Raw genomic sequence first — 23563 nt, forward strand, 5'->3', positions numbered from 1 at the left:
AGTGACCAAACTGTGTAAAGCTACACTGGGCAAGTGCAATTATACATCAATATTTGCCCTGAGTGATCCCTAGAAATATTATTTTAATCAACTACCTGGTGCAACTACAATTTTATTGCTCTAGATGGATAATTTAAATATTGTTTTTGCACTGTTTTGTTACAAAGCAAATATTGGTACAAAATCACTTTGCACCTGGGTAGGGTTAACGTTACTTGGTTCTATACCTTTTTGAGGGGTGACAAGTTCAGACCTTTTTGAGGGGTGACAGGTTCAGACCAGAAGGAAGCCTCAGTGCTTTCTGAGGATACTGGAGAATTGATCTAAAAAGACCGCTGACCTTCTTAGATAGTATTTGGGCTTATGTGTGCATTGGAGTGCATGTTATGAAACAACCACACAACCTCAACCCATTCATGTTGTTCCTTCTGTATTTGTTTGTATTATAGATCTATTCTGGCAAAACCTCCTGGGTTTACTGTATCAGCAACATGTTGATGTCCATTTCAGGTAAGACAAAGAGATTGAGTAAGAATATGTGAAATAGTAAGAACAGCTAATAAAAGGAAAAACAAAGGAAAGAATATAGTTGTATAAATGGAACACTGAGAGACAAGACTGTGAGTGTTAGAATTGTGAAGAGTGGAACTGACAGAACAAAGAGAGACAAAGAGGAGAGTTCACAAGGAGAGAGGAGAAAGAGATCGAGGAGGTAGGAATAATATAATGAAGCAAGGAAAGGAAAAAAAACTTAGCAAGGAGAAAGAGTAATGTAAGAGAAGACAGGAAGACAATGCAAAGGAAAGTGAAAGGAAAGGTGCCGCGCAAATAGAAAAAAGGAGAGAGGAGTTTGAGTAAAGAGGAGAAGCGAGAAGAAATTGGGAAAGAGAGACTACATGAGAAGCGAACAAAAATGAACCTGGGAAGAAAAGCAAAATGGGAAAGAAACAAAAGCGACATAAGGGGAGAAGAGATTCAACAGGAAAGGATAAAGGTAAGTAAAAAGTGATGGGTGGGGAAGGTTTACTAAAGGTAGGGGATAATACCTGTTGCTGTCATGAGACTAGGTCATGGAGCAGTGAAAGGAAGACATGAAAGCGCTGTTTAAATAAGCAAAAGTGGAAAGTAAGAGTTGAAAGATGAGGACGGACGAAGGTGTGTTATTGAGAAAAGAGAAGTCAGGTGAACCGTGTGTAGGGATCACTGACACAATATCATGATAAACAATATAGTTGACAAAAATATCATGTCAAAAATATAATTTACCACATTATTGTGATCCTATATTTATAATGGTAAGTACAAAAAAAATAAGGAAAAAATATTGTTGATACTAATATCATCCAAAAATAAAGAACATGCATTTTTTAACATAAATAGAGTTTAAAGTAGTAAATACTAAGGGGTCGGATACAATGGCAGGTGGATCGCCACCGCTCGCATGGCGGTGGTGATCTGCCCACCATATTCCACCATCCGCCACCCAATTACCCCCCACCGGGGGGTACCCCGTCGTACAGAAAGACCGTCCGCCGGTTTTCAGCCCGGTCGATGAGTGGACTGCGCGGAAAAGGTTTTAATATGGTGGCAGTGTCTGGTAGACATCGCCATCCATATTAGGATACATGTGGGCATTTGCCTTTTCGCGGCGGCATTGCTGCCACGGAAAGGCATGCGGTCCCTGACATTGGGGGCCTGTAGCAGGCCCCCAGGTATTTTGGGGGGTGCACATGGGGGTACCTATGGTATCCCCCTGCATTGGCATGTACAACGTGGCAGGCACCGTGTGGTGCCTGTCACTTTGTGCATTCCCGGGGGCCATGCTAATCAGCCCCCGAATATTTTAATAGATACATTTTAATATAATGTAAATTAAAAATATATATTATTTAATATTATATGTTAATATATAAACACACATATATATATATATACATATAATGGAACATAATCAATAAAAAAATACTTTACATTAAATTTATTTATTTATATTTTAAATGTAATACTATGAAAAATCTAAAATTAATAAAAAAACTATTTATTTTACACTACATTAATTGTTTTATGTTACATTTAATAATATGGAAAGATACATCTATATATATATTTGTACTAAACATACATTCATTGAATTCGTTCAGAATTCATAAAATTTTTAAAAATCTAACAAAATTTACAAAAATACTGTAAACCTTAAAATAAATGTAAAAATAGAAACAAATATTGTAAAATATAAACAAATAATGCTATAATTCTATTTAATCAAAAATGTACTATTCCCACTCCAGTCTGTGCAACAGTAGGGAAAACTTTGGATTTTGGAGGGATATGATATGCTATTCCTACACCAAACAGCGCAACTCTAGTGGAAGTGTTAGACTTAGGAGGGGTAAAATGTACTTACTATTCCCACTCCAATTTGTGCAAAAGTAGGAAAAGGGTTGGACTTTGGAGGGGTGAAATTCACTATTCCCAAACCAGTCTGTGAAACAATTGGGAAGGCGTTGGATTTTGGAGCGGTAAGATTTACTATTCCCACTCCAGTCAGCGCATCAGTAGGGAAAATGTTGAATTACAAAGAGGGTAATTTTACTGTTCCTACTGCAGTCTAAATAGGAGTAGAGAATGTATTTCATTTCAAACACATACATTCATAGTAACACCACAAATGTAGAACAAAAATGAAACTCTTAATATGAAAATGATCAATTAACTTAAAAGATATATGTAATAAAAATATTTTTCAATTTGCATAATTAATATTCAATAAAATAATTAATTAGCAATTGATAAATAATTGTTATTCAATTAATTAGAAACCTCCCTCCCTTTGCTGCTACAAACCTATCAGCCCACACCTAAAATATAGCTTAAAAATAATTATTCCATATAATTTATATATTTAAAACAATTATATAATTAAGTGATGATAATTAATTAATTATTACTTAATTAACTTCTCAGCCTAGACACCTACAAACCTAGCAGACTGTAACTAAAATATAATAAAAAAATTATTAATCCACAATTTAAGTATTAAAAACTTATCCTGGAGAGAAGAGGAGAGAAAGTGGTGTGGTGCAAGACAGAAACAAGATAAGGTCATAAGACATGATCTTCTTGAGAGGGATAAGAGTTGAGTACACAGCATGAAAGAAAGATGGAGATGGTACCATTGCTTAATTTGTAAAAGAATGAACGCCAGTGTTTTAAGCTCTGCTCAGAAGTCACGGTCAGCGCTAAGAAATGTCTGCAGGCTGAATAATGAGACCGCGTAGTCTCTAATCTGATCCACCACCAAGATTTCGAGAGACCTGCACACCTTGCTCCAGAAACTTTACTTAGATCGTATACTTTGGACACACCCGTCCTTAGTCTTCCCCTGCTGGCCCAACGGGAATCGCATTTCTCCACGGTTTTGATCCTTTTCACCCACACGTCGCAGCCGGTTTGGAATTCTCACCGGACTTGTGTCCCTCCATCGCACCATAGAAAACGTAAGCCCTGAAGAATCACATCCTTCACACGATGTGACAAAACACGTGTCGGATAGTTTCACTTTCACATGTACTGATCAAGATTGAACTATAAATCACTCTTCATGCATCGCTGGATCTCGACTTTTTATTACGCTCTTTCAATGAACTTTACCTAACTGTTTGGTTCTGACATAGGAACCTACCACTCTGAAACATGTGCACAGGACCTATATATATATATATATATATATATATATATATATATATATATATATATATATATATATATATATATATATATATATAGAGTCTCTAATCTGTGTCATGTTTCTATAAATCACTATCAGACACCCCTTCCCTTTACCTAACTCCTGTAGAATCCTGTTTTTTACCCTTTGTTATGGTTTTGCAGCCTTTCTCTTCCTCCTTCTTTCCCCTTTGTGTGTTTATCATATCTCATGTTCTCTGGAAATGCACGATAAGGAAAAATAAAGTGCTGGTTCCCATAATGAGTGCTGGTGGCCCCCTTCAGCAACCACCAGCTCAAAGGAAGCACTGGATGACACAGAAGACTGTAGGTAAGAGTATGGAGAAAGACCTTAAAAAGAGCAGTGGAATCAAGATTAGTGACCAGAAAGTAGTATCCTTCTATGAAGCTTCTTTAAGTAGCACAAATATTGGAGCTTGGAGCGTCGAAACAACACTGACAAAGGGCTGCAGAGGAGAGTGATGTAAAAACACATAGGTAACAAAGCATAGGAGCCTATGCCAGAGAAAGCTTGCTAAAAGAACATGAGGAGGCTGGCAAAGCCTCCAACAAGGGAACTTAGGCAGGATTTTGCAAATGTAATCTAAATAAAGAACATAAGCTGGGAGGAGGAAATTGGTTCAGAAGAGATACACAGGAAGACTAACCTGTGACTGCTAAGTCAAAAAGTTACTGTGGTACCACAAAATACCTTAGTAGTTTTCTTTGTGAAGAAAGTGTCTTTTGCCTCTATGATCTCCTAATGTTTAGTCAGGCATTATGCTCCTCACCCTTTCCTATTGTTCTCTCTGTTTTTAACAGGGAAGGCATCTCAGCTGCATTCTCACAGTCTCCTGGGCCTGTACGAGCAGGCGAAGAAGGAGCACCGGTCCATGGTTCACATCTCCACACATCGGCTACTGCCCAGGTACAGACCGTACTGAGCCTCTAATGATAGCATGAGCCACTCTGTCTACCTAGCAGGATGTGCTAGGTATAAGAGAAAATTAGAGAAACGCTTTCACTAATTAATTGCACTACTGAAAATGAAAACTCCCTGATTGCCCCTCAGAAGAAAACATCTATGAAGTTGCACACATATATAACAAAACAGCACAATAGAGTGCTCTGCTATGAACATAGGCCTTGCAGCAACTGGGAACAAAGATGTAAGAGCATGTAAAAGTATCTTTCCAAGAAGTACATTGAAAGCCTAATCCCAGAATTTTAATCAGCCCCAGAACATCCCTCAAGAATTCCACACCAATCCTGTTATTTCGAGCACCATGAAACAAATTACTCAGTTAATTTTGATTGAAATAAAAACTCTAACCAGCCCTTCCAGTAACACCACAGACCGCACCCTCACAAGCCTGCTGCATAACTACGCATTGGAACAGCAGACTTAACTACTTCAAATAATCTAGATATTGTCTTCTTCACTGAGACCTAGCTGAATTAATCACTTCAACCAGTTGTGGGTGTACATGCCCTTTGGAATACTCTATCATCCACCTGACTAAAACAGAGAAAGTTGTTGAGGTTAGCAGTGATTCATCAGATCAGCAATAGATGTGAGATACTCCAGATCAATGACCAGTTCTCCAACTTTCAAAGGCTCTCAACAGCAGTAGAAATGACTGACCCTGATCGTGTTTTGCTATATATCATCTACCATCCTCTAAAGATAGTAAAGTCTTTAAGGAACAATATATAGAACTCATCGCTAAGACCGTCATCAATTTAAACAGCAAAATCTTACTTGGAAGCTTTAATCTGAATGGGGTGACAGAAGAGAATACTCCACATATATTCTACCTGCATTTTTATATGACAATAGTCTAAATCAACTGTGCACAACTCCCACCCACGCAAAATGTGCAACCCCAGACCTGCCTATAGCAAAACAAAGTAGGATCAAGACCAACATTCCAATTCAGTACAACTGGTCCGACCACCTCGTCCTCCTTTTCTATCTCCACTTCTCAAAATGATCATGACTTAGTAGTCCAGAAGATCAAAACACTTTTTGAGGGATTTAAGGAACATGGATTCCACCAAGCTCTCCTCAGAAGTGGCACAGATGCTGCAAGACATTCTTGTATAGCAAAAGATCAATGGACTTAACTCCAATACACGAATCATGGACCCATTTGTCCAAAAAATACTTAATAGACAGAAAGTTAGAAGATCCGTACAATGGTTTTCAAAAGAATGAATGCATGCAGGAAAATACCTAGGGTCCTTGAAGGAATTTGACATCAAAATCCCTCTTTTGAGAACCTAACTCATCTCAGAGCTAAAACAAATAAATATTAAAAATGTACATTCAAATTGTGATCCAATACACACTTCCTAAATCAGAAAATGAGCAACATTTCAAATGAGAGATGAGAAGAGCTAACTAACTTTTTTGTAGAGAAGGTGAAATATATCCCATTCTCCCTCACTCCCTAGAATGAGAGGTATAGCACTCCATTAAACCCCCAAAACATCTAAACTAAATTCGAACACATCTTTCAAAGTGAACTGGTTAAAATAATTGCCAAAACCCCAAACACCCCCTACTTCTTGGAATCTGTCCATTGGACTCTCACAAAGTAAATTGGAATATCGAGACTTATGTGCTACCCACTTGGATAAATAACAATGTAGACGTGAACCAGATGGCCAACGGGTCATGTAGTACTCATGAGCCACCTGCATAAGCATTTTCCTCTCACACATTCCAATCAGGTTCAACACTTGCTTGCCACTTCTAATTTAAATCCCTTTAACTCACTGGCACCTGGATATTACAGTTACTCAGACTTACTAGATCTTGAAAAGTATATTGCTAAAGTCCGTCAGTGCAATGGGGTTGCCACAATTCATGTCCCTCTTAAATAGTCTATCAGATACTATGTCCCTCATCACTTAACATAACTGGCAACACAGGGAAACCAAGATTGCATAAAGAATATTATTTTGGCATTCTGAAACTGTCATCAGTCTTTCAGGCATGGGGCAAGTGGCACCTTCTTGGGGTATTATTCTTCCTGAGGAAGAAGTGTTATACGGTTTCTACAAATATAGCAGGACTAACACAAACCTGACAGTATAGGAACTTTGTCCATATATACAATCAATGAGTGCAGGTGGGTTTTGGCTAACTCTTACTGCATCTAATCCCTAAACCAACCAGATTAACAGATGTTGTTGGCAACATCGAACATGACACTCTGATTTCCAAGGATTCCTTGGAAACAGATCCACCCTTTCGTTTGGTCACTCTTGCACACCCCAGGTAAATACAAGGAAGATACAACAAGGCATTTTTACAGATTTATTGAAATTATCATATTATTGAATAAAAAGCGTAAGCTGCAATTATTAGAAAGATGAGACTTGTTACTGAAATCAGCATTGTTAGAATGGTAGAAAAAATGAACAATTCAGCTAAGTTAATTGTCGTTAATGTTTGACTACTCTCTGAATCTGTCACTATACTAAAGACAGCATAGGGGTAGCATTATTCTGCCAGATCAATCGGAATAGCCTAACCCCCCCCCCTATCTTGGTCTCAGATGTCAGGAAACTGGTCGCAATGCTCAGGTTCTCTTGGTTAGCAGGTTAGAAGTCAGGGTCAGCAGGGCTGCATCTCAGTCACAGTCTGCAGCGATTCCGTGATAGTTCCCAGCATGAAAATGCTCCTCTCAAAGAGCTTTAGCACAAAAACTGTCTATATAGTAAATGACTGACCTTATCAAACTTTGGCAGAGGTGCAGAGCAGCTCATTTGGTTTTGTCTAGCTAAAATGAAGTGTCTCCTAAAAAGCACAGAAAGAAAGGAAAACAGTGGCATTACGTTCTTCATGTACGACCCTGGAACTTACTGTACAGACAACAGAGCATCAGTGCCTATCACACATGGACATATAGGACATTCATGTTTTAACAGAAAAGTGTGGCAAGGTGCACCTCGAGAACAAGATATCAACCTAAGGAGTTGAATCTAATATGGAGAATATATGTGAGCCACGCTACAGAAGGAGGACTGGGAAAAGTCTGGCATGTTGAATTTACTCAAGAAATTATGTGCTGCTCTTGGCTCTCATGTGTCAAAATGTCACACTACTTTAAGTTCTGCTGTCTCTTGGGCTGACCTGTATCAGTTCTGGTAAATCATCTTCAGCCTTAGCAGGCTCATTGGTAAACAAGTCAACAACTAACAATCATCACACAGACAGCGTTCTACTGAAAACTAATAAAAAAAACTAGCTAAACAATCTCAGCACATGTTCAACACACATACTCCCTCTGGTGTGCACATTTATATGTCGGGATATAGTCCTCACCATACATCATGCCACAGTGGCTACTCATGTGCAAACTGTAAGGAAATGCCTCTTTTTCCATGATCACCCCAAACGTTTGGGACTGGTGCTGCTGGTTTTCCGACTTTTAGAGTGCATTCAGACCTCAGTGCCTGTGCTCTAACCCTAAATATATATTTTGGATTGGCTTGTACCAAATTGGCATGTTAACTTGCTTATAAGTCCTTTGTGTATTGCACATGGGGTAGCCAGGACCCGTAAGGTAAAGTGTCCCGTAGAAGCTGCAGCCCCTATTGGGCCACCTTGAGTGTGACAAAGTAAAACATGACTCCCAGCCTGCCACTGTAGTCTAGTAGGAAGGGAACAGAAACACCTGACAGATGGCTGCTTGACCGGCCCTGGGAGCAGGGGTGCTAACAAGAAGCATTGCACCCGCTATTGTTACAGGGGGCCTATATAGCAACACTGCTGCAAAACCAGTCCCCTTTGACAAAAATGGCCCCCACATGCACATCACTGGCCCCCACCCCTCCGGCACACCGGGGAAATGCCCGGTGCCCGCTACGGTCCGTCCCTGTTAATAGGGCAGTATCAAACTGCTTACTCAACTTTACCATTTAAATTAATGACAAGGTTCAGACCTTCCTTTTTATTATATATATATATATATATATATATATATATATATATATATATATATATATATATATATATATAAGTCACCCCTACAGCACGCCTATTGAGTTCTAGGTCAGGGTGCTCTATATTGAAAAGTAGGACATGTATTTTTATACGACCTAAGAGCAAAAACTCCACATTGTCGTTTTTTCTGTGGAAAGGCTAGTAGACCACTGTTATACACTGACAACTCAGCTGTTCTAACAGCTGAATAGGACTACTAAAGTTGATACTTCAAGGCATCAAAATAATTATTAAATTAAACCCTACTTCATGCCCAAGCAGAATTGAATGTAACTTTTAAGTGAAAAGGGTCTTTAAAAAGTTTCCACTCTGTTGCCCACATTTTCCAGGGGCCGTTCGCAGATGCTGGCCACATGACAGCTTTCTGACCTCCTGAGGTGAGGTGTAAACAACTCCCATGAAAGGAAACAATTGAATCCTGCTGTTGGAATACCTCTCCCTGCCAGGAAGCCACACAGAGTGTGAGCCAAAAGGCGGGCTTCAAAGGGAAAGCCACTGTTGAGGGGCAGGTTCTGAACACACACTAGAAAGGCTACTCTTTTGTCCTGGTAGACAGATTGGCATTGAGAACACAGAGGGGAAAATGGTTGCCAAAACGTTTTTTTATGGGCGTGTAGCCCTCAGGTAGGCGCACCTCTAAGGTGAGTTACCTAACTCCACAAACCAAGAGTGGGGTCCTGCCATCTTGGTAGTGGACAGAGTATTGCATTTTGGGCTAGGTAGTTGCCCCACTTCACAGGAAGTCATCATCAACACTGGTAGTCTATACAGCTAGTAGCTGCCACATCTCCCAAGGGCACTTTCTGGGCATAAATATGGCACCACTGGCACATGGACCTCAGATCATGTCTGGACTGGAGAGAGTAGTGAATAAGGACTGCCCTGCTGTTCCCTGGACTTGGCAAGAGAGGCTGCAACAAAGAATGGACTGCACCTGCTTATCCTTGGGCTATGAAAGAGATAAATGTACTGGTGGTGCCTGACTCAAGGAAAAGTCTCTCTCAAGCACCAAACAGGAGAGGTGAACTCCAATAGTCAGATGGCTGACATCCTGTCAACACACCAGGGCCACAAAAGTTGAAGAAGCCTGCCTTGGCAAGTTAGTAGTCACAATCGCTTGATCACCACTGACCGCCAACGTGCAGAATGAGAGACCAAGTGCCAATGCTCAGAAGTCTCACCCGAGTCTGCTGGATCATCAGAGTGCAGTTTTGTAGCCCATGGAGGACACTAGCCCACGCCAAAGGGAACCATTCATTTTGTTGTCACCAGAGAACATGTATTTCAGTACAACTGGACTTTTGCTCGACTCACCAGGACTTCAAAGGACATCAACCCCTGTGGCCAAAGATGCCCCACTAAGACCGTGGTGTTAACCTAACAGCATCCTCAGCAGTCTACAGTATCTTCAGAATCATCTATTCCTTGCTTCAGGACCACTCCTTTGAAGTCTATGGTGGTTCTCCCTTAGAGCCTGGCACTGGACTGGAGAGTGCTTTGGTGGCGAGATAACTGTCCTACAACTCCATTGACTTGCCACCTGATAGATTTGGTCAACCAAAGTGAGCAGGAGTACCCAAAAACAATTCTTCAAACATTTTACAAAATTTCCGCTAACCACGGTAGTTACCTACTGTGATTTGCGTTTTGCTTTAAAATCTTCATCTCCGGAACCCTCAAGTTGATTGTTTTTGTTTTGGTGTCTAAAACTTTATAAAAATAAGATCTATTTTTGTAAATTGGTATCAGATTTCTTTCATGCTGTGTGACTTTCTTATTTCATTGTCTTAGAACTTCTAAATGCTTTATAATTGTTTCTTGCTTTAAGCCTGACTGCTCCAAGCCACTGCTACCCAGGTTTGACCTAAGGTTTAACAAACGAACCTAGCTGAACCCAAGAGATGGGATTGTGCCTGTATTACACAGCGAGGGCCCCCAATAGCATCATATATTACACCACTTTCCTCACACACTAACAAAGCAATAAACTGGAACTCAACACTCATTGACTACTGAAAACATTTGGCCTACTTCTAAAAAAAAGTGTAAAAATACATTCAGGGATTTACACCTCTGATTGAATGAATGTATGTTGACACTTGTTTTGCAATTTAGAACAGCTTCTGGGGGTATGCCTGCACATTTATGCCAGTCACACAATGTTTCCAGGCCTACTTCTAGAAAATTAATGTGACTTTCAGGTGTAGGCATTTTCTATTGAAAAAGTATTTGTTCACAATGTACAGGTGTACAGGTTGTTTTAAGGGTGTGGGGTTCTCTATGGGGAAATTATTGTCCATGCAAATAAATCCCTTCTCCTAGACCCTGCCAGATTTTTTGGGTGTTCTGTTTTCTTACTTATCCTGGAAAAGGATTCACTCCAGCCTTTGCTATTCTCCAACAAAAGCAGTTGGGGTCATTCACAAACTCACGTAGCTAACCACCCTTTGTAACACCAACTTCCCACCACCTGTGTAGGATTTATACCTGTGCAATTTCATGGAGCTGTTGGTCATCCTATTATAAATGTCCAGCAAGGTAAATGGCAGCCATTTTCGGTCACTAACATGTATAAGGCTGAAAATGCTGTTTTTAATCCGACCCTTTGTCTATCACGTGTGCAGAAATCAGATGTGTGATCAGTAGTGGCTACTACCGAACCAGGGTGGTGGGTCAGCGGAGTACAACAAAGGAAAATAAAAAGCAACAAAAACACTTACCTGAAATGGCCGGTGCCTCTCCTTCGTTCTCCAACATCTTCCTACAATCCCAGCCAGCAGCAGCAAGCATCCGCCTTGCCAACCTCTCCATAGCCAATCACAGCGCTGCAATGCAACCTTGTTATTGGTCGGAGCACCGTGGATCAGCACTCAGATTGGTACTGAGAGTGTTTGCATGCTCCTCACCAGGCTGTGTAATGCAGCCTGGTGGGGAAGATGAAAAGTGCTCATGACTTCTCCACCAGCCGGCCAAGCAGCTGTGCACACTTCAGGAGTGAAAAACACTCCTCTCCCTACTCCCCCAGCCCTGCCCCTGCCCGAGAGTCACTGAAGTATATAGGAAAAATAAAATAATAATAACAATAGTTAATATCATTGTAATTTTCCTTTTGTTCAGTGGGGGCGATGCTCCTCTGCCTTAGTGGAGGAGCCGCCACTGTGTGTGATTATGCAGCCAAAAATGATAGTCTTACCAGAATGTTGTTTGTTTATATGTTTCCTTTCATCTCTTTTATGTAGCTTGATTGTGCACAGTACTGAATTAAATGTAAAGACAGTCAGTAGTCATCCTATTTCACAGGGGCCCATTATGAATGGGCTGGAAATTATCCAGTTTTTATCTCTCAACACACCGTAGTTATTTTTGCCATAGGCTGCAGATATTGGTTATTCCAGGAAGTGGTGGAGGAGTGATACCTGAGGATCACAAGTTGGTTAATGAAGAGTTACCTCAAAAATATGGAATTACTGGGAAATTGAGTACACCACACCCACGGTATGATGCCCAAGCCTGCCCAAAAGACTATTGTAGCCCCTTATTACCACTGCGGCAATGGTAGAACAGAGGTGTACAATGTTGGTCTTTGAGGGCAGGAATGACATCAGATTTTCAAGCTATGCACAGGGGCTACATTTACAAAACAAGAATTCATGCTGGATTTTCAGGAAAAGCTCAGACCTTCGGAACAAGTCCCATATAAATTCATATTGTAAATCGGACGTGTTTACAAAATCTTTGGTGATCCGAATAATGTCGCACAGACTTCATCTGCAATGGTCAAAGAAGGACCGCTCTCCTTTAGAGGATCCCTACATTTGCCCTTGTGCGGCTTACAAATAATTATTCCAATATTTCCCCCCGCCCAGACTCTTGCGACTTCGTCTTACTCCTAAACTAGTGGACTCCAAAAAATGTACACAGTAGCCCAGACAGGATATTGACCGTCACTGATGCTCTTTACCATAGACCCTTTATCTCTTGTTGAAGTTTTCCGGGACCTTGTGAGACTGTAGGGACAAATGCCATTGGTGAAACACTGTCATGAATTCAGTAGATTTGACTGAATGTAAAGATTTGTGTCTCTACAGGAGAAATCAAATATCCAGTAAGATCCCCGACACTAAGGGCTGTAGGAGGTGCAGCGTAGGTAAGGTCAACTTTGGCTACTTTTTAAAAATCATGATTTCTCCTCTAATGCTGTGTCTTCTTGTTCTCTGTCTTGTTTTTGCCACAAGTTCTCCTCTCTAAATTCCACATTCTGCTTCTTCTCTACTTTTTTCCCTCTGCACCAAAATGAAATTTATTTTGTTTGTCTTTTCATTACTACTCATTTATTTGTTCACATCATCTTTTCTCCTTCATGTTTCTAGAAACCCTCTTTTCACTCCTGCCAGGATCTCACCTCTCCTTCATTTTTTCCACTCCCCAACTCATAATATATCTTTCTTGCAGTTATTCTCTTTCCTTTGCTCCACTTGTCCATTTCCTTCTTTATGTCTCTTCCCTGCCTTATTACACCCACCCCTGTGATGATGCAGGGAGGCCTCAACATTTTTTCATAAAATCACCATGAGATGCAAAACCGTTGTGTAGTTTGAATAAATATCAACACAGTTGTGTTTTATATGTAAACTTGTACTGAGAGGGGGGGCAGTTGGGAACCAGAAAACCATCAACTGACAGCTTCAAGGTGCAATAAGACCAACAAATAAACATTATAACGAGATACACCAAATAGTGTGGGTGTGTTGTGTGTGTGCCAGCATGTTTAACCCACACTGTAAGGACAGGATCGGTCCTCAGAGTTTTGTAAACCCTGACAGAAGCAGACAAGTGCCTTTTATGTGAGGATCGATGCGCTATGAGGACCGGTCTCGGTAGTGATTTTAGGTACTTTCGAGCAATTCCTCTAAAAAAATTATAAGGGTGGCTAAATTTGATTTAGTCCGCTATATTTCCCTACCACAGCATCAAGGAACGCATGGAGTCAGAACAGAAAATAGGTATTCCAATAAGGTCAATGATCAGAGCTCCCTGTTTTATGGTATTTTTTAAAAAACATTTAAGTCTGTATTTATACCTGTCTCAGTAGTATTTATACATATTTATTTAGTTTTTTTGTGAATAAATGATGTTATCAAATTGTATATTTACATATTTATTTAACTGATAAATCTGTATGCATACTTTCATGCCTGACATATTTTAGCAAATTATGCAGCCAAATATAACATAAGATGAAACCACAGGTAAATATTAGCCTTATACTACAAATGTATGTTGACATATACTGTTATTTAAGGAAAGTTCATCCTGTTTTGTATCTCTTTATTCCGTCTATCTGCTCAGCTCTTGGCTTGGAATTCATGAAATACAGCATGGAGAGTCACTTAAAAGAAGTCAACATTTCTGCAATTATCCACTTTCAAAAATAAATGCATTGTTTTCTGTCTGTATTTGTAGAAATCAGTTAAAACTGGAAACTGGGGGGCATATTATCAAGGGATTTATCTCTGCTTTTTGGCTTTAAAAGCCAAGAAAGTGGAGAAAAAATTATCTCCCTATCAGCAACAGGGTGCTAACACGCAAATTTGCATGTTAGCACCCTTTTTCTCTACGCTTCCCCTTGCATCTCTAATGAGATGCAAAGGGGGCGTTCCAGAGAAAAATAATAGGAGAAATGTTGTTAAGCGACATTTCTCCTATTATTAAGGATATCGCTAACCCTGTTAGAGATAAAAAAAAAGCAGCACTAACCGCGATTAGCGCTGCTTTTTTTACACCTGGTATTTTCCTGACTTAGCCATGATATCCTATGGAAGGTGGATATCATGGCTAAGTTTGTGAGCCTCTATCATCAAGCTAACGCCAAACTACGAGAGATTATCGTTGGTTTTCCAGCGATAATCTCTCATTTGGCAGTTAGCGCGAGGATTTTTATCACTTCTGAGATAAGCATTGCTAATAGCACGCTATCTCAGTGATAAAAATCCATGCTACCCGGCGATAATTATCCTAGCGCTAAGTGCGCTTTTTTTTTTTTTTTTTGAAAATCTGTTTATTAGCATAGTAATTGGAGCAGTTACATACATATTCGGGAATAGTAATAATCAGTACGTCACATTCATGTGTCTGCTCAGTATTCACAAGCGTGTAGTATCCTTGCTTTTCCATTTTCGTCTGGAATCATAGCAACTGAACAATCCCCTAACATACCCACTCCCTCCCCCACCCGATAAAATCCCTCCCGGCACTCCCCTCATATGCGAATAAATGTGACATTTACATACTGGTCACCTGATGCTCCGTGTAGTATAGTGTTTCTGACTTTTCCTCCTTTCTCCCCACATACAGAGGCCGGCTGCCATAGAATTATCAATGGTACGGGGTTCCCCGCACCCCAGCACAGCGCACCATACATCATGAATGTCCTAAGGGGCCGGACCCCATCATCCCGCCTGTATTGAGTCATCCGTGTCCCCCCGTCTTCCTCCCCCCCAGTCTCAAATCAAAGGTCCCCAGCACCGTGTACCAGTCTAGGGAGATCAGTGTTTTCCTGAGACCTCTGTGTTCTTCTCGTTGTAATGCCTCGCCCTCTGCCTTGCCCCATCTAACCACCTCTGCTTTCCATAAATCCGGGTCAGGGGGTCTGGGGGACTTCCACCTCATCGTGATTGCTCTCTTCGCCAGTAGTAGGGCCAGGTCTGTGAAACGTGCCGCCACGGTCCTTGTGCGTGTTGACGGTCCCAACCCTAGTAGTGTGTGCTCTATGGTGAGCGAACGGGACAGGGTACCGGCACTTTCAAGCGAGTCAGCTATGGTGGCCCAGTAATGACCCAACTTGGGGCATTGCCAGAGCATGTGTATTAGTGATGCGTCGTCTGCGTCGCACCGGGGGCAGTTGCTGCGCGCGTCGGGGAACATCATATGCAGGCGATGTGGGGTCAGGTAGGCCCTATGCAGCAGCATCAGCTGAATAAACTTGTATTTGGGGTTTCTGGCTACCTTCTTGGGGAACTGGAGGATGCGTTCCCATTCTTTGTCCCTCAGTGGCCTGCCAATGTCTCCTTCCCACGTTGACCTGAGTGTTGTTAGAGGGACCGCCCTCCCCGCTTTTATGCTAGCAGTGAGCCATTTGGTTAGGTGACCGCCCGTGCCCATGAGGTAGTGCATAGTTATCAGGGGGTTGGTAGCTGGCTCCCGTCCCTCAGGCGCCCAGGTGTGTGTTATATAGTGCCGAAGGCCTGCGTGTAATAGGAATGAGCCTCTAGGGACGCTATGCACAGCCCTGAAGTCTGTAAAGGACAGTAGGCGCCCCTCCGCGAACAGGTCTCCCACATGGGTCACCCCTGCGTCCTGCCACGGCGTCAGCCTGTTCGTTGTCAGTGTACCCGAGCCCAGTGGGATGCCCAGAAGCGGGATCGTGGGGGCATAAGATGTTGTGGGGGAAGTGTATTTCACTGCCTTCCGCCAGTATGACACCGCCAGCCGGAGGAGTGGTGGGGCATTTCTCGGCATGTCCGAATGGGGTAGGAGCAACTTGTGTATGTCCCCTCTTTCATGTTCCCTCTCTGTCATGTTGAGCTCGTGAAGGTTGCGGCCCGCCACCCAGTAGGCCAGCCATTGTAGTTGGCACGCATAGTTGTACGCCCTAAAGTCTGGGAGGCCCATACCACCGGAAGCTGAGGGGAGCTGCAGTTTAGCAAGGCCTATACGTCTGCGCCCGTGTCCCCACACAAGTTCCTTGAGCAGTGTGTCGAGATGCTGAAACGTCGCCGCTGGGATCAGGAATGGCAGGTTGGTGAAGTGGTAAACTAGGCGAGGGAGCATTACCATCTTGGTGATGGCCACTCTGCCAGCAACAGAGAGGGGCAGTGTCAGCCAGAATTGAACTTGCGATTTCAGTGCTCTCATGGTCCTGCCGAGGTTGCCGTCAATCATCATGTCAGCTTCCCTGTAGATGTGCATCCCTAGATATCGGAAGGTAGTACCCGCTATCTGGAATTCGTGTGGAGCGAAGGGTAGGGGAGTGGAAGAGTCTGTACTTCTGAAAGTGAACCCATATGACTTGGGTTCACTTATAGTAAGGCCTGAGATCTCCCTGAAGTCCTCAAACAATTGGGGTATAGGGCCCATGTCTCCCCGTATGTCTCGAAGGTACAGTATGATGTCGTCGGCATAGGCGGACACAATGTGTGCCGTCCCATGTCTCCGGATACCATAGCGGGGGGCTTTCGCCCTGAGACTGCAAAGCAAAGGTTCGAGGGCAAGGATAAACAGGAGAGGGGAGAGCGGGCAGCCCTGCCAGGTACCTCTTGCTATAGCTATAGGACCCGAAATATGTCTAGAAGTGCGCACTCTCGCTGTAGGGAGAGTGTACAGAAGCCTGACCCAGGAAACGAATTCGGGCGGTATCCCGAATCTCAAGAGTGTGGCAAACATGTAGTCCCTTCTAAGGGAGTCGAACGCCTGCCTCAGGTCCAGTGAGATGCAGCCCTCCAGACCCGCACCCTCCATGCTCCCTAACATCAGTTGGGCCAAGCGTCTGAGATTCATGGCCGTGCTCCGGCCCGGCACAAAACCACATTGGTCCGGATGGACCAACTGGGGTATATATTGAATTAGTCTCGTCGCCAGCACTTTACTCAAGATCTTCGAGTCAGTGTTTAGGAGGGACAGGGGTCTGTAGTCGGCCAGCTGGAGCCCTTCTTTACCTGGTTTTAAGAGAGATGTGATCAATGCCTGCATGGACGATTGCGGCAGGGAGGCAGATCGTAAGGCTTCCAGATAGAGAGTATGTAAACGTGGGGCCAATAGATCTATGAACGTTGTGTAAAATTCGGCCGGGAGGCCGTCGGTCCCAGGGACCTTGTTCCTAGGGAGGGCTCGTATCGCTTGTCTGATTTCCGCCAGTGAGATGTTTCGCTGTAGGTCTTTGCTTTGCATGTCGGTAAGCTGGGGCAGGTCCAGGTCCCCCATAAAGGCCTCATAGGCGAACTCCGACTGGGGCGGGGGGGGCTATATAATGTGGTGTAATAGTCCCTGAATGCCGTATTGATCCCTGTTTGCGTGGTAGCTGGATTGCCTGCTTGGTCCATAATTTCTAAGATTGGGTGGCATGGTGGGGAATCACGTAGTATCCGGGTCAGAAGGGTACCAGCTCGGTCTGCCTGCGTATGCTGCCTATTTGTGTGTTCTCTGTAATCCAGAAGCCTCAGGTCTTCTAGAAGCTCTGCGTGTCTGATGTGGGCCTCCTGTAGTGGGGTGAAATGTGCATTGGTGCCCGCTGCCTCGCACTCCAGGGACGCTAGGGAACCCTCTACTTCCTTCAATTGATTGATGACCTCTTTCTTTCTGCCTACTCGAGCGGCCATCGCCTCCCCCCTGAGACAGACCTTAAATGCGTCCCATTCGATCTGACGGGTGCTGGCAGTGTTCGCATTCGTGGTGAAGTATGTGTCTATAGTGTCGGAAAGGGACGATCTAAAAACTGTGTCTTCAAGCAGGTTAGGGGGTAGTCGCCAAGCCGGGATGGGGGGCGTCAACCTGCCCCAGTGCCAGGTGAGTTCAACGGGGTTGTGGTCGGACAGGGTTTTCCCCATGTGTTGGGCCTGTACAATTGAGGTCGTCAGGGAGCGGGAGCAGAAGACATGGTCAATTCTCGTGTGGAGCCGGTGGGGCAGGGAGAAAAAGGTATATTCCCTCTCTTGTGCGTGTGTGCTGCGCCATGCGTCTGCCAAGTCCCAGCCCTCCGCCCAACGTGCTAGAGCTTCCGCCTGTTTTCTGCTCTCAGTGGCCAACAGGGGGGGGTGTGACCTATCCAGTGTAAGATCGAGTACAGCATTGAAATCCCCCCCAATGATCCAATGGTGGTCAGCCCAGTCAGCCAGCATCCCATTCAGTGTAAGCAAGAATTCTGATTGGCCTGTGTTTGGGGAGTACACACATCCTAACACAATGGCATCCCCATCCAGTAAACCCCGCACAAATACATAACGCCCCTCCTTATCAATCTTCTGTTCTAATGCCTTGAAGGGGACAGAGTTGCGAAGCCAGACTGCCGCCCCCCTAGAGAACGCAGAATAGGAGGTAGCAAAGAGCTGTCCTCTCCATTTCTTGCGTATCTTCACAGTCTCAGCACTGTTCAAATGTGTCTCTTGCAGACAAGCTATCTGCGTCCCTCTACGGTTAAGTTGGGCCAGGATTCTGTGGCGTTTGTGTATCGAGCCCAGTCCCCGTACATTCCAGGTGCACAAATGATATACATTAAGAGGTCCCATAGCCATCTGTGTGAGTCGGTAGAGCGGAGCTTGTGAGCGACCATGATAGGTTCGTCGTGGTGCCAGGTGAGAGTGCCTTGTGAACAGATAACCCCCGAACTAAACGGTTCCCAGGCCAACGGGCTCGGGAGCCAAACAAGGGTGCCCAACGTGGGCACAAGTCAGTGTGTTCCATGTTCAAAAAGGGGGAAGCAGACCTCCGATGACTATCTCTTGAGGGTCTGCTTTGTCATGGTAGCCCTGGATAGGGTGAGCCCTTCTGCAACCCACCATGTATGAGGAAGAGGGGCCGGTTATACGTTACCACTTGGAGAGGATCAATCGTGCCGACAGTCAGAACTCCTCTGCCATCTGGGCCGTGATCTTGGGGAACAGCTGTAGACTGTCCACCGACCCGGAAACCTCAGTGTGGGTGTCGGTGGTGACGGTGCCCCCGTCCCTGGTTGCTCCCTCATCGTGGGCGGCCAGCGCCTCCTCTGTTAATCGCATCCGTGATGTTGAAGTTGAAGTGGGACCCGCTGTCTGGTCCCCGGGCGGTTGAGTGTTCATCTGTGCGCCTCGTGTGGGGTGCTGTCCGGAAGTGGAAGGATTGCCTCGTTGTCCCTGCGAAGGCCTGTGACCCCCACTGTGGTCGTCTGCGAATGGGTCCTGTGAGGCCGGAGGGGTGAGTGTGACTTCCATCCATTCTTCCGCCTCTTCCGGCGAGTCGAAGAAGTGGGATTTATTGCCGTGTAGTATCTTGAGTCTTGCCGGGAATAACAGCGCATATTTCATGTCTCTGTCTCTGAGTTTGCGCTTCACCCCCAGGAAAGTGGACCGGGCTCTCTGCACCATGGGCGTGAAGTCGGGGTACACCGATATGTTTTTGTCTTCGAAGCGTATAGGTGCCTTCTCCCTTGCCGCTCTTAAGACAGTGTCCCGATCTTTGTAATGGAGTAGGCGTGCAATCAATGGTCGAGGGGGCGCTCCCGGTTGCGGGGGGCGCAATGGCATCCTGTGCGCCCGCTCCACGCTGTACAGGGCCGTAAGGTCGTCCTGGCCCACCAGTGTCCGCAGCCAGTCTTCGACGAATCGGGTGGGGTCCCTCCCCTCGCTTCGCTCCGGAATACCCAGGATGCGGACGTTGTTGCGGCGGGCACGTCCCTCTGCATCGTCCACCCTGCCCCATAGCTGTTTAAGCTGCTTCTCCACGGCCTCCAGTTTCGTGGAATGCTCCGTCTGTTGGGGTATGAGGTCATTTAGTGCTATCTTCTGCTCCGAGACTCGCTCCGCCAGCTTGTTGTGGTCAGCCCGCAGTAGGGATAGGCCGGTCGCCATGCTGTCTATGCGTGATTCTAGCGCTTTGCGTGTGGCACGTATTTCGTTGAGGATTAGGTCCAACTTGGCGTCCTGAGATCCTTTTCCGGTCGGCGGGATGATGTCCGGGTTCGAGGAGGACAGTGGGTCTTCGGAGCCCGTGGACTGCATGTCTGCCGGAGCGCCTAAGTCCCGGTTCCTGCCCCTGTGTTTACCCATTGACCTGGTAAGCAGGGCGACGCTGGAGTAGCCGCGGTCGCCGGTCTCCCCAACGCAAGTGTCCATGCAAGGGCGCCGGGCTTGGAAAGCGGTGTACCCAGGTTCCGCTGGATGCAGGTGATTGCGGCGCAGCCCTCGGGTCAGCCAGGAGTGTTCTAGGCCAGCTTGTGCAGGGGTGACGGCGGTCGGCGGGTCTCGGTGTTGTTACAAGGCGGGGTGGGGTTCCGTTGGTGGTCTTGATAGCCGTCAAGTACTTGGCTGTGCAAGGTGTAGGGGGGAGTCCACAGGCCAGAGAGGGCGACGAGGAGGGACAGCTTCAATGGCCAGGATCGCGGTAGGTGCTAGGTTTGCAGTGTGGCGTCAGGGCTCCACAGCGCGAGTCTTCTTCCCCCCACGTGTGCCCGATGTCTCCAGCTCCAATCCGTGAGGTCGCAGGTATAACTGCAATGCGAGCGGACACTGTCCTTGGGAGTGGACAGCCTCGCGTACTCCCACTGTTTAATGTCCGCCTGCGCCGATGACTGGGGTGTGCCGTCTGCCGAGATCGATTCCCCAAGGTCCTGGACCCCGCTCCGGGGTGCAAGCAAAATGGCGCCTGTAGTACCTTTTTTGATGCCGGGCCGCCCCTCGCCTCCCGGGGCGCTGTGCCGTGACCTGTCTTCGCGTGTGCAGTGCCGATGGCGGGCCCCGCATCTCACTGGACCCGTTCTCTACACCAGCGGGGGGTCCGGGGCTCAGGCGCTGCAGCTGCGTGGCGATGTGCTGTGGTAGGTCTAGAGTCCCGGCAGGCCAGCGGGTCCCGTAGCGGGGGAGACCAGCGGGTGACCAGAAGGCCGATGCAGGAGGCAAAGAGGCCACCGATGGCGCGGGGGGCCCCCGCAGTGTGTCCCAGTGCCGCGGTAAAGCGTCCGCCGTATCACCGGGCTGAGGCCCCTTCCGGATCCCGTCAGTGACCTAGGGTGGGTCGGGCAGTCCACAAATCGAGGCCGAGGCTTCACTCTATGCCACAGGCCGCAGCAGTCACCCTGGTCACGGCGCTCTCCCGGTGCGAGCTGTGGAGGAGCAGCACCCGAATTAGTGGGTGCAGTAAGTGGTGTGTGGCTAATGCCTAAAGGTTGGCCCTAAGGGCTAGGCCCTTGGGAGGGTTTTAAAAAATATTCTTAACCGGATTTGCAAAATCTAAATAGGCTTCCCAAAAGTAAGAGTCACAAATACAGGACAAAATTCACACCGTGTAGAATGCATCTGGTTCGCATGTCAGGTTTCTATGGTGGTATACTCACATGTGACTATTGCACTGCAGTGATAAATGTGTGAATGTCTGGTTATTAGTACTGTTGCACTATTGGTCTATTGGTCCATATTTCTTTTTATTGCCAAGGAATAAATATATATAGTCACTAGAAAAATCAAAAATTAAAGTGAAGTTATGCTTAGGTTACTTACGACACCACAATGTTTGCTTTAAAAACGTCTGAAATTCTCTATACAAAATACAGTTAGAGCGCTGTTATGGTTACAAAACAAAACCTAAAAACCATTGAAAATAGAACAATTATGGTTCAGTAAGTGACCAACTACTTGACCCATATTGTGTACTGATCATGGTGTGTTACATTGATCGATGTAGAAATCCCAGACATCTGAGCCCGTCTTCCTTCATGCCATTCTTTTGCCTCACCAAACCACTACATATCTGCCTACTCCTCCAGTGCAGTTGCTCTTGATGGCCTTCACAGATTTAGCTCTCCTGACTGTGTCATTCCCTTAGAAAATGTGCATTGAGATTCTGTTTCACCCTCTCAGAACTCCTACTTCTCCCAATGTGGTGCTTTTTTCCACTTGTTGTCAAGGAAATAGCAATGTTTCCTCTTGGACAAGATGAAGACAACTGGCATCAAACCATTATCTCAGAATGATTTGTAGAATGTTAAATAGTCCTTCGGATGTCTGAGAACATCACAGGAAGTGCAGATTTTCTTGACAGGTGGGCCCGGGCTGTTGTCTTGCGAGAGGGACCGCAGACCTGGCTCACTAGAAACAAGTTGTAATACATATGATCCACCTTTTTTAAGAATAGCTAGGAGAACATAATTTTATTTTTTAATTTTAAATGGCCACCTATGATGTCAGAAGTTTATAGACTATTTTTCGCGGCCATAGACTCAAGATAGCTGAAATGTCACTGATGGTCCATGACTAGGGGAGCAATTCCCCCTTTGTCACAAGATATTTCTTCCCCACTCAGTTTCTTTTTTCTCATTTGAAAAAAAAATCTGTTGGATCCATGGGGCAGTCTAGGCTCCTTGTGAAGCAGGTTGTAGAAAAGCAACTCAGGTCAGCTAAAAGGTAAGTGTGGGCTGTGAGGAGTCAGTGTCTTTTAGAGGGCACTCCCCTCTTGATTTTCCAGGTATTTAGTGGCGGGGATTCTTGCTTTGAGTCCTGCAACAATCACTTAGCAGGATTTTTTTTGAATCAGCACTGTGGGAAAGGCTTAGCCTCCTTTTTCAAATAAGGCCTCTCCAAACTCAAGAGGGGGTCCCATAATCCGAGCTATAGAGTCAACGTAATCACTCCCCTTTAAGGTCAAAATTGAGAAAAAGGTGAAAAACAAAAAAAGCAAAAGACATGAAAATCAAGAAAAACATAAAGGAAAAACTTTGAAAAAAGTTTGAAAATGGAAAGTATTCGACTAAGGTCGATGAAAGGGAGACGTTAGGTACAGGAAAAGGGAATGTCTCTAAGCTAAGGTTAAGGTGTAGGTTAGTTTGCAGGCTAGAATTAGGGCTAGAAGCCTTGGGGTAGGCTAAGAATTTGGGAATAGGTGAGACCACAGGCTTGAGTTATGGTTAGTGTTCCCTTTAGTGGAAGAGGGTCAGGGATAATATTAGGGTTATACTTAGGTTTAGGAGTAGTGAAGAAATATAGTATGAAGGTAAGGGTGTGTGTAAATGTAATGGTCGTGATTATGTAAGTGGTTAGCGGTAGACTGTGAATTAGGGATGGTATGAGGGAAACCCTTAAG

At 44.9% G+C, this 23563-nt stretch overlaps 1 protein-coding gene across 2 annotated transcripts in view; it reads left to right on the top strand.

The window, feature by feature from the left end:
- The window catches only part of LOC147692459 (mitogen-activated protein kinase kinase kinase kinase 5-like), a 742536-nt gene that overhangs the window by 601617 nt on the left and 117356 nt on the right, over window positions 1–23563 (top strand). For both annotated transcript variants that reach the window (XM_086938659.1, XM_086938658.1), the window contains exons 23-25: window positions 450–510; window positions 4549–4654; window positions 12832–12890. In XM_086938659.1, the coding sequence (XP_086794785.1) occupies window positions 450–510; window positions 4549–4654; window positions 12832–12890 (226 nt within the window). The remainder of the gene's footprint in view (window positions 1–449; window positions 511–4548; window positions 4655–12831; window positions 12891–23563) is intronic.

This window comes from Lissotriton vulgaris, chromosome 9 (genome assembly GCF_964263255.1).
Source record: "Lissotriton vulgaris chromosome 9, aLisVul1.2, whole genome shotgun sequence".
NCBI lineage: Eukaryota > Metazoa > Chordata > Amphibia > Caudata > Salamandridae > Lissotriton > Lissotriton vulgaris.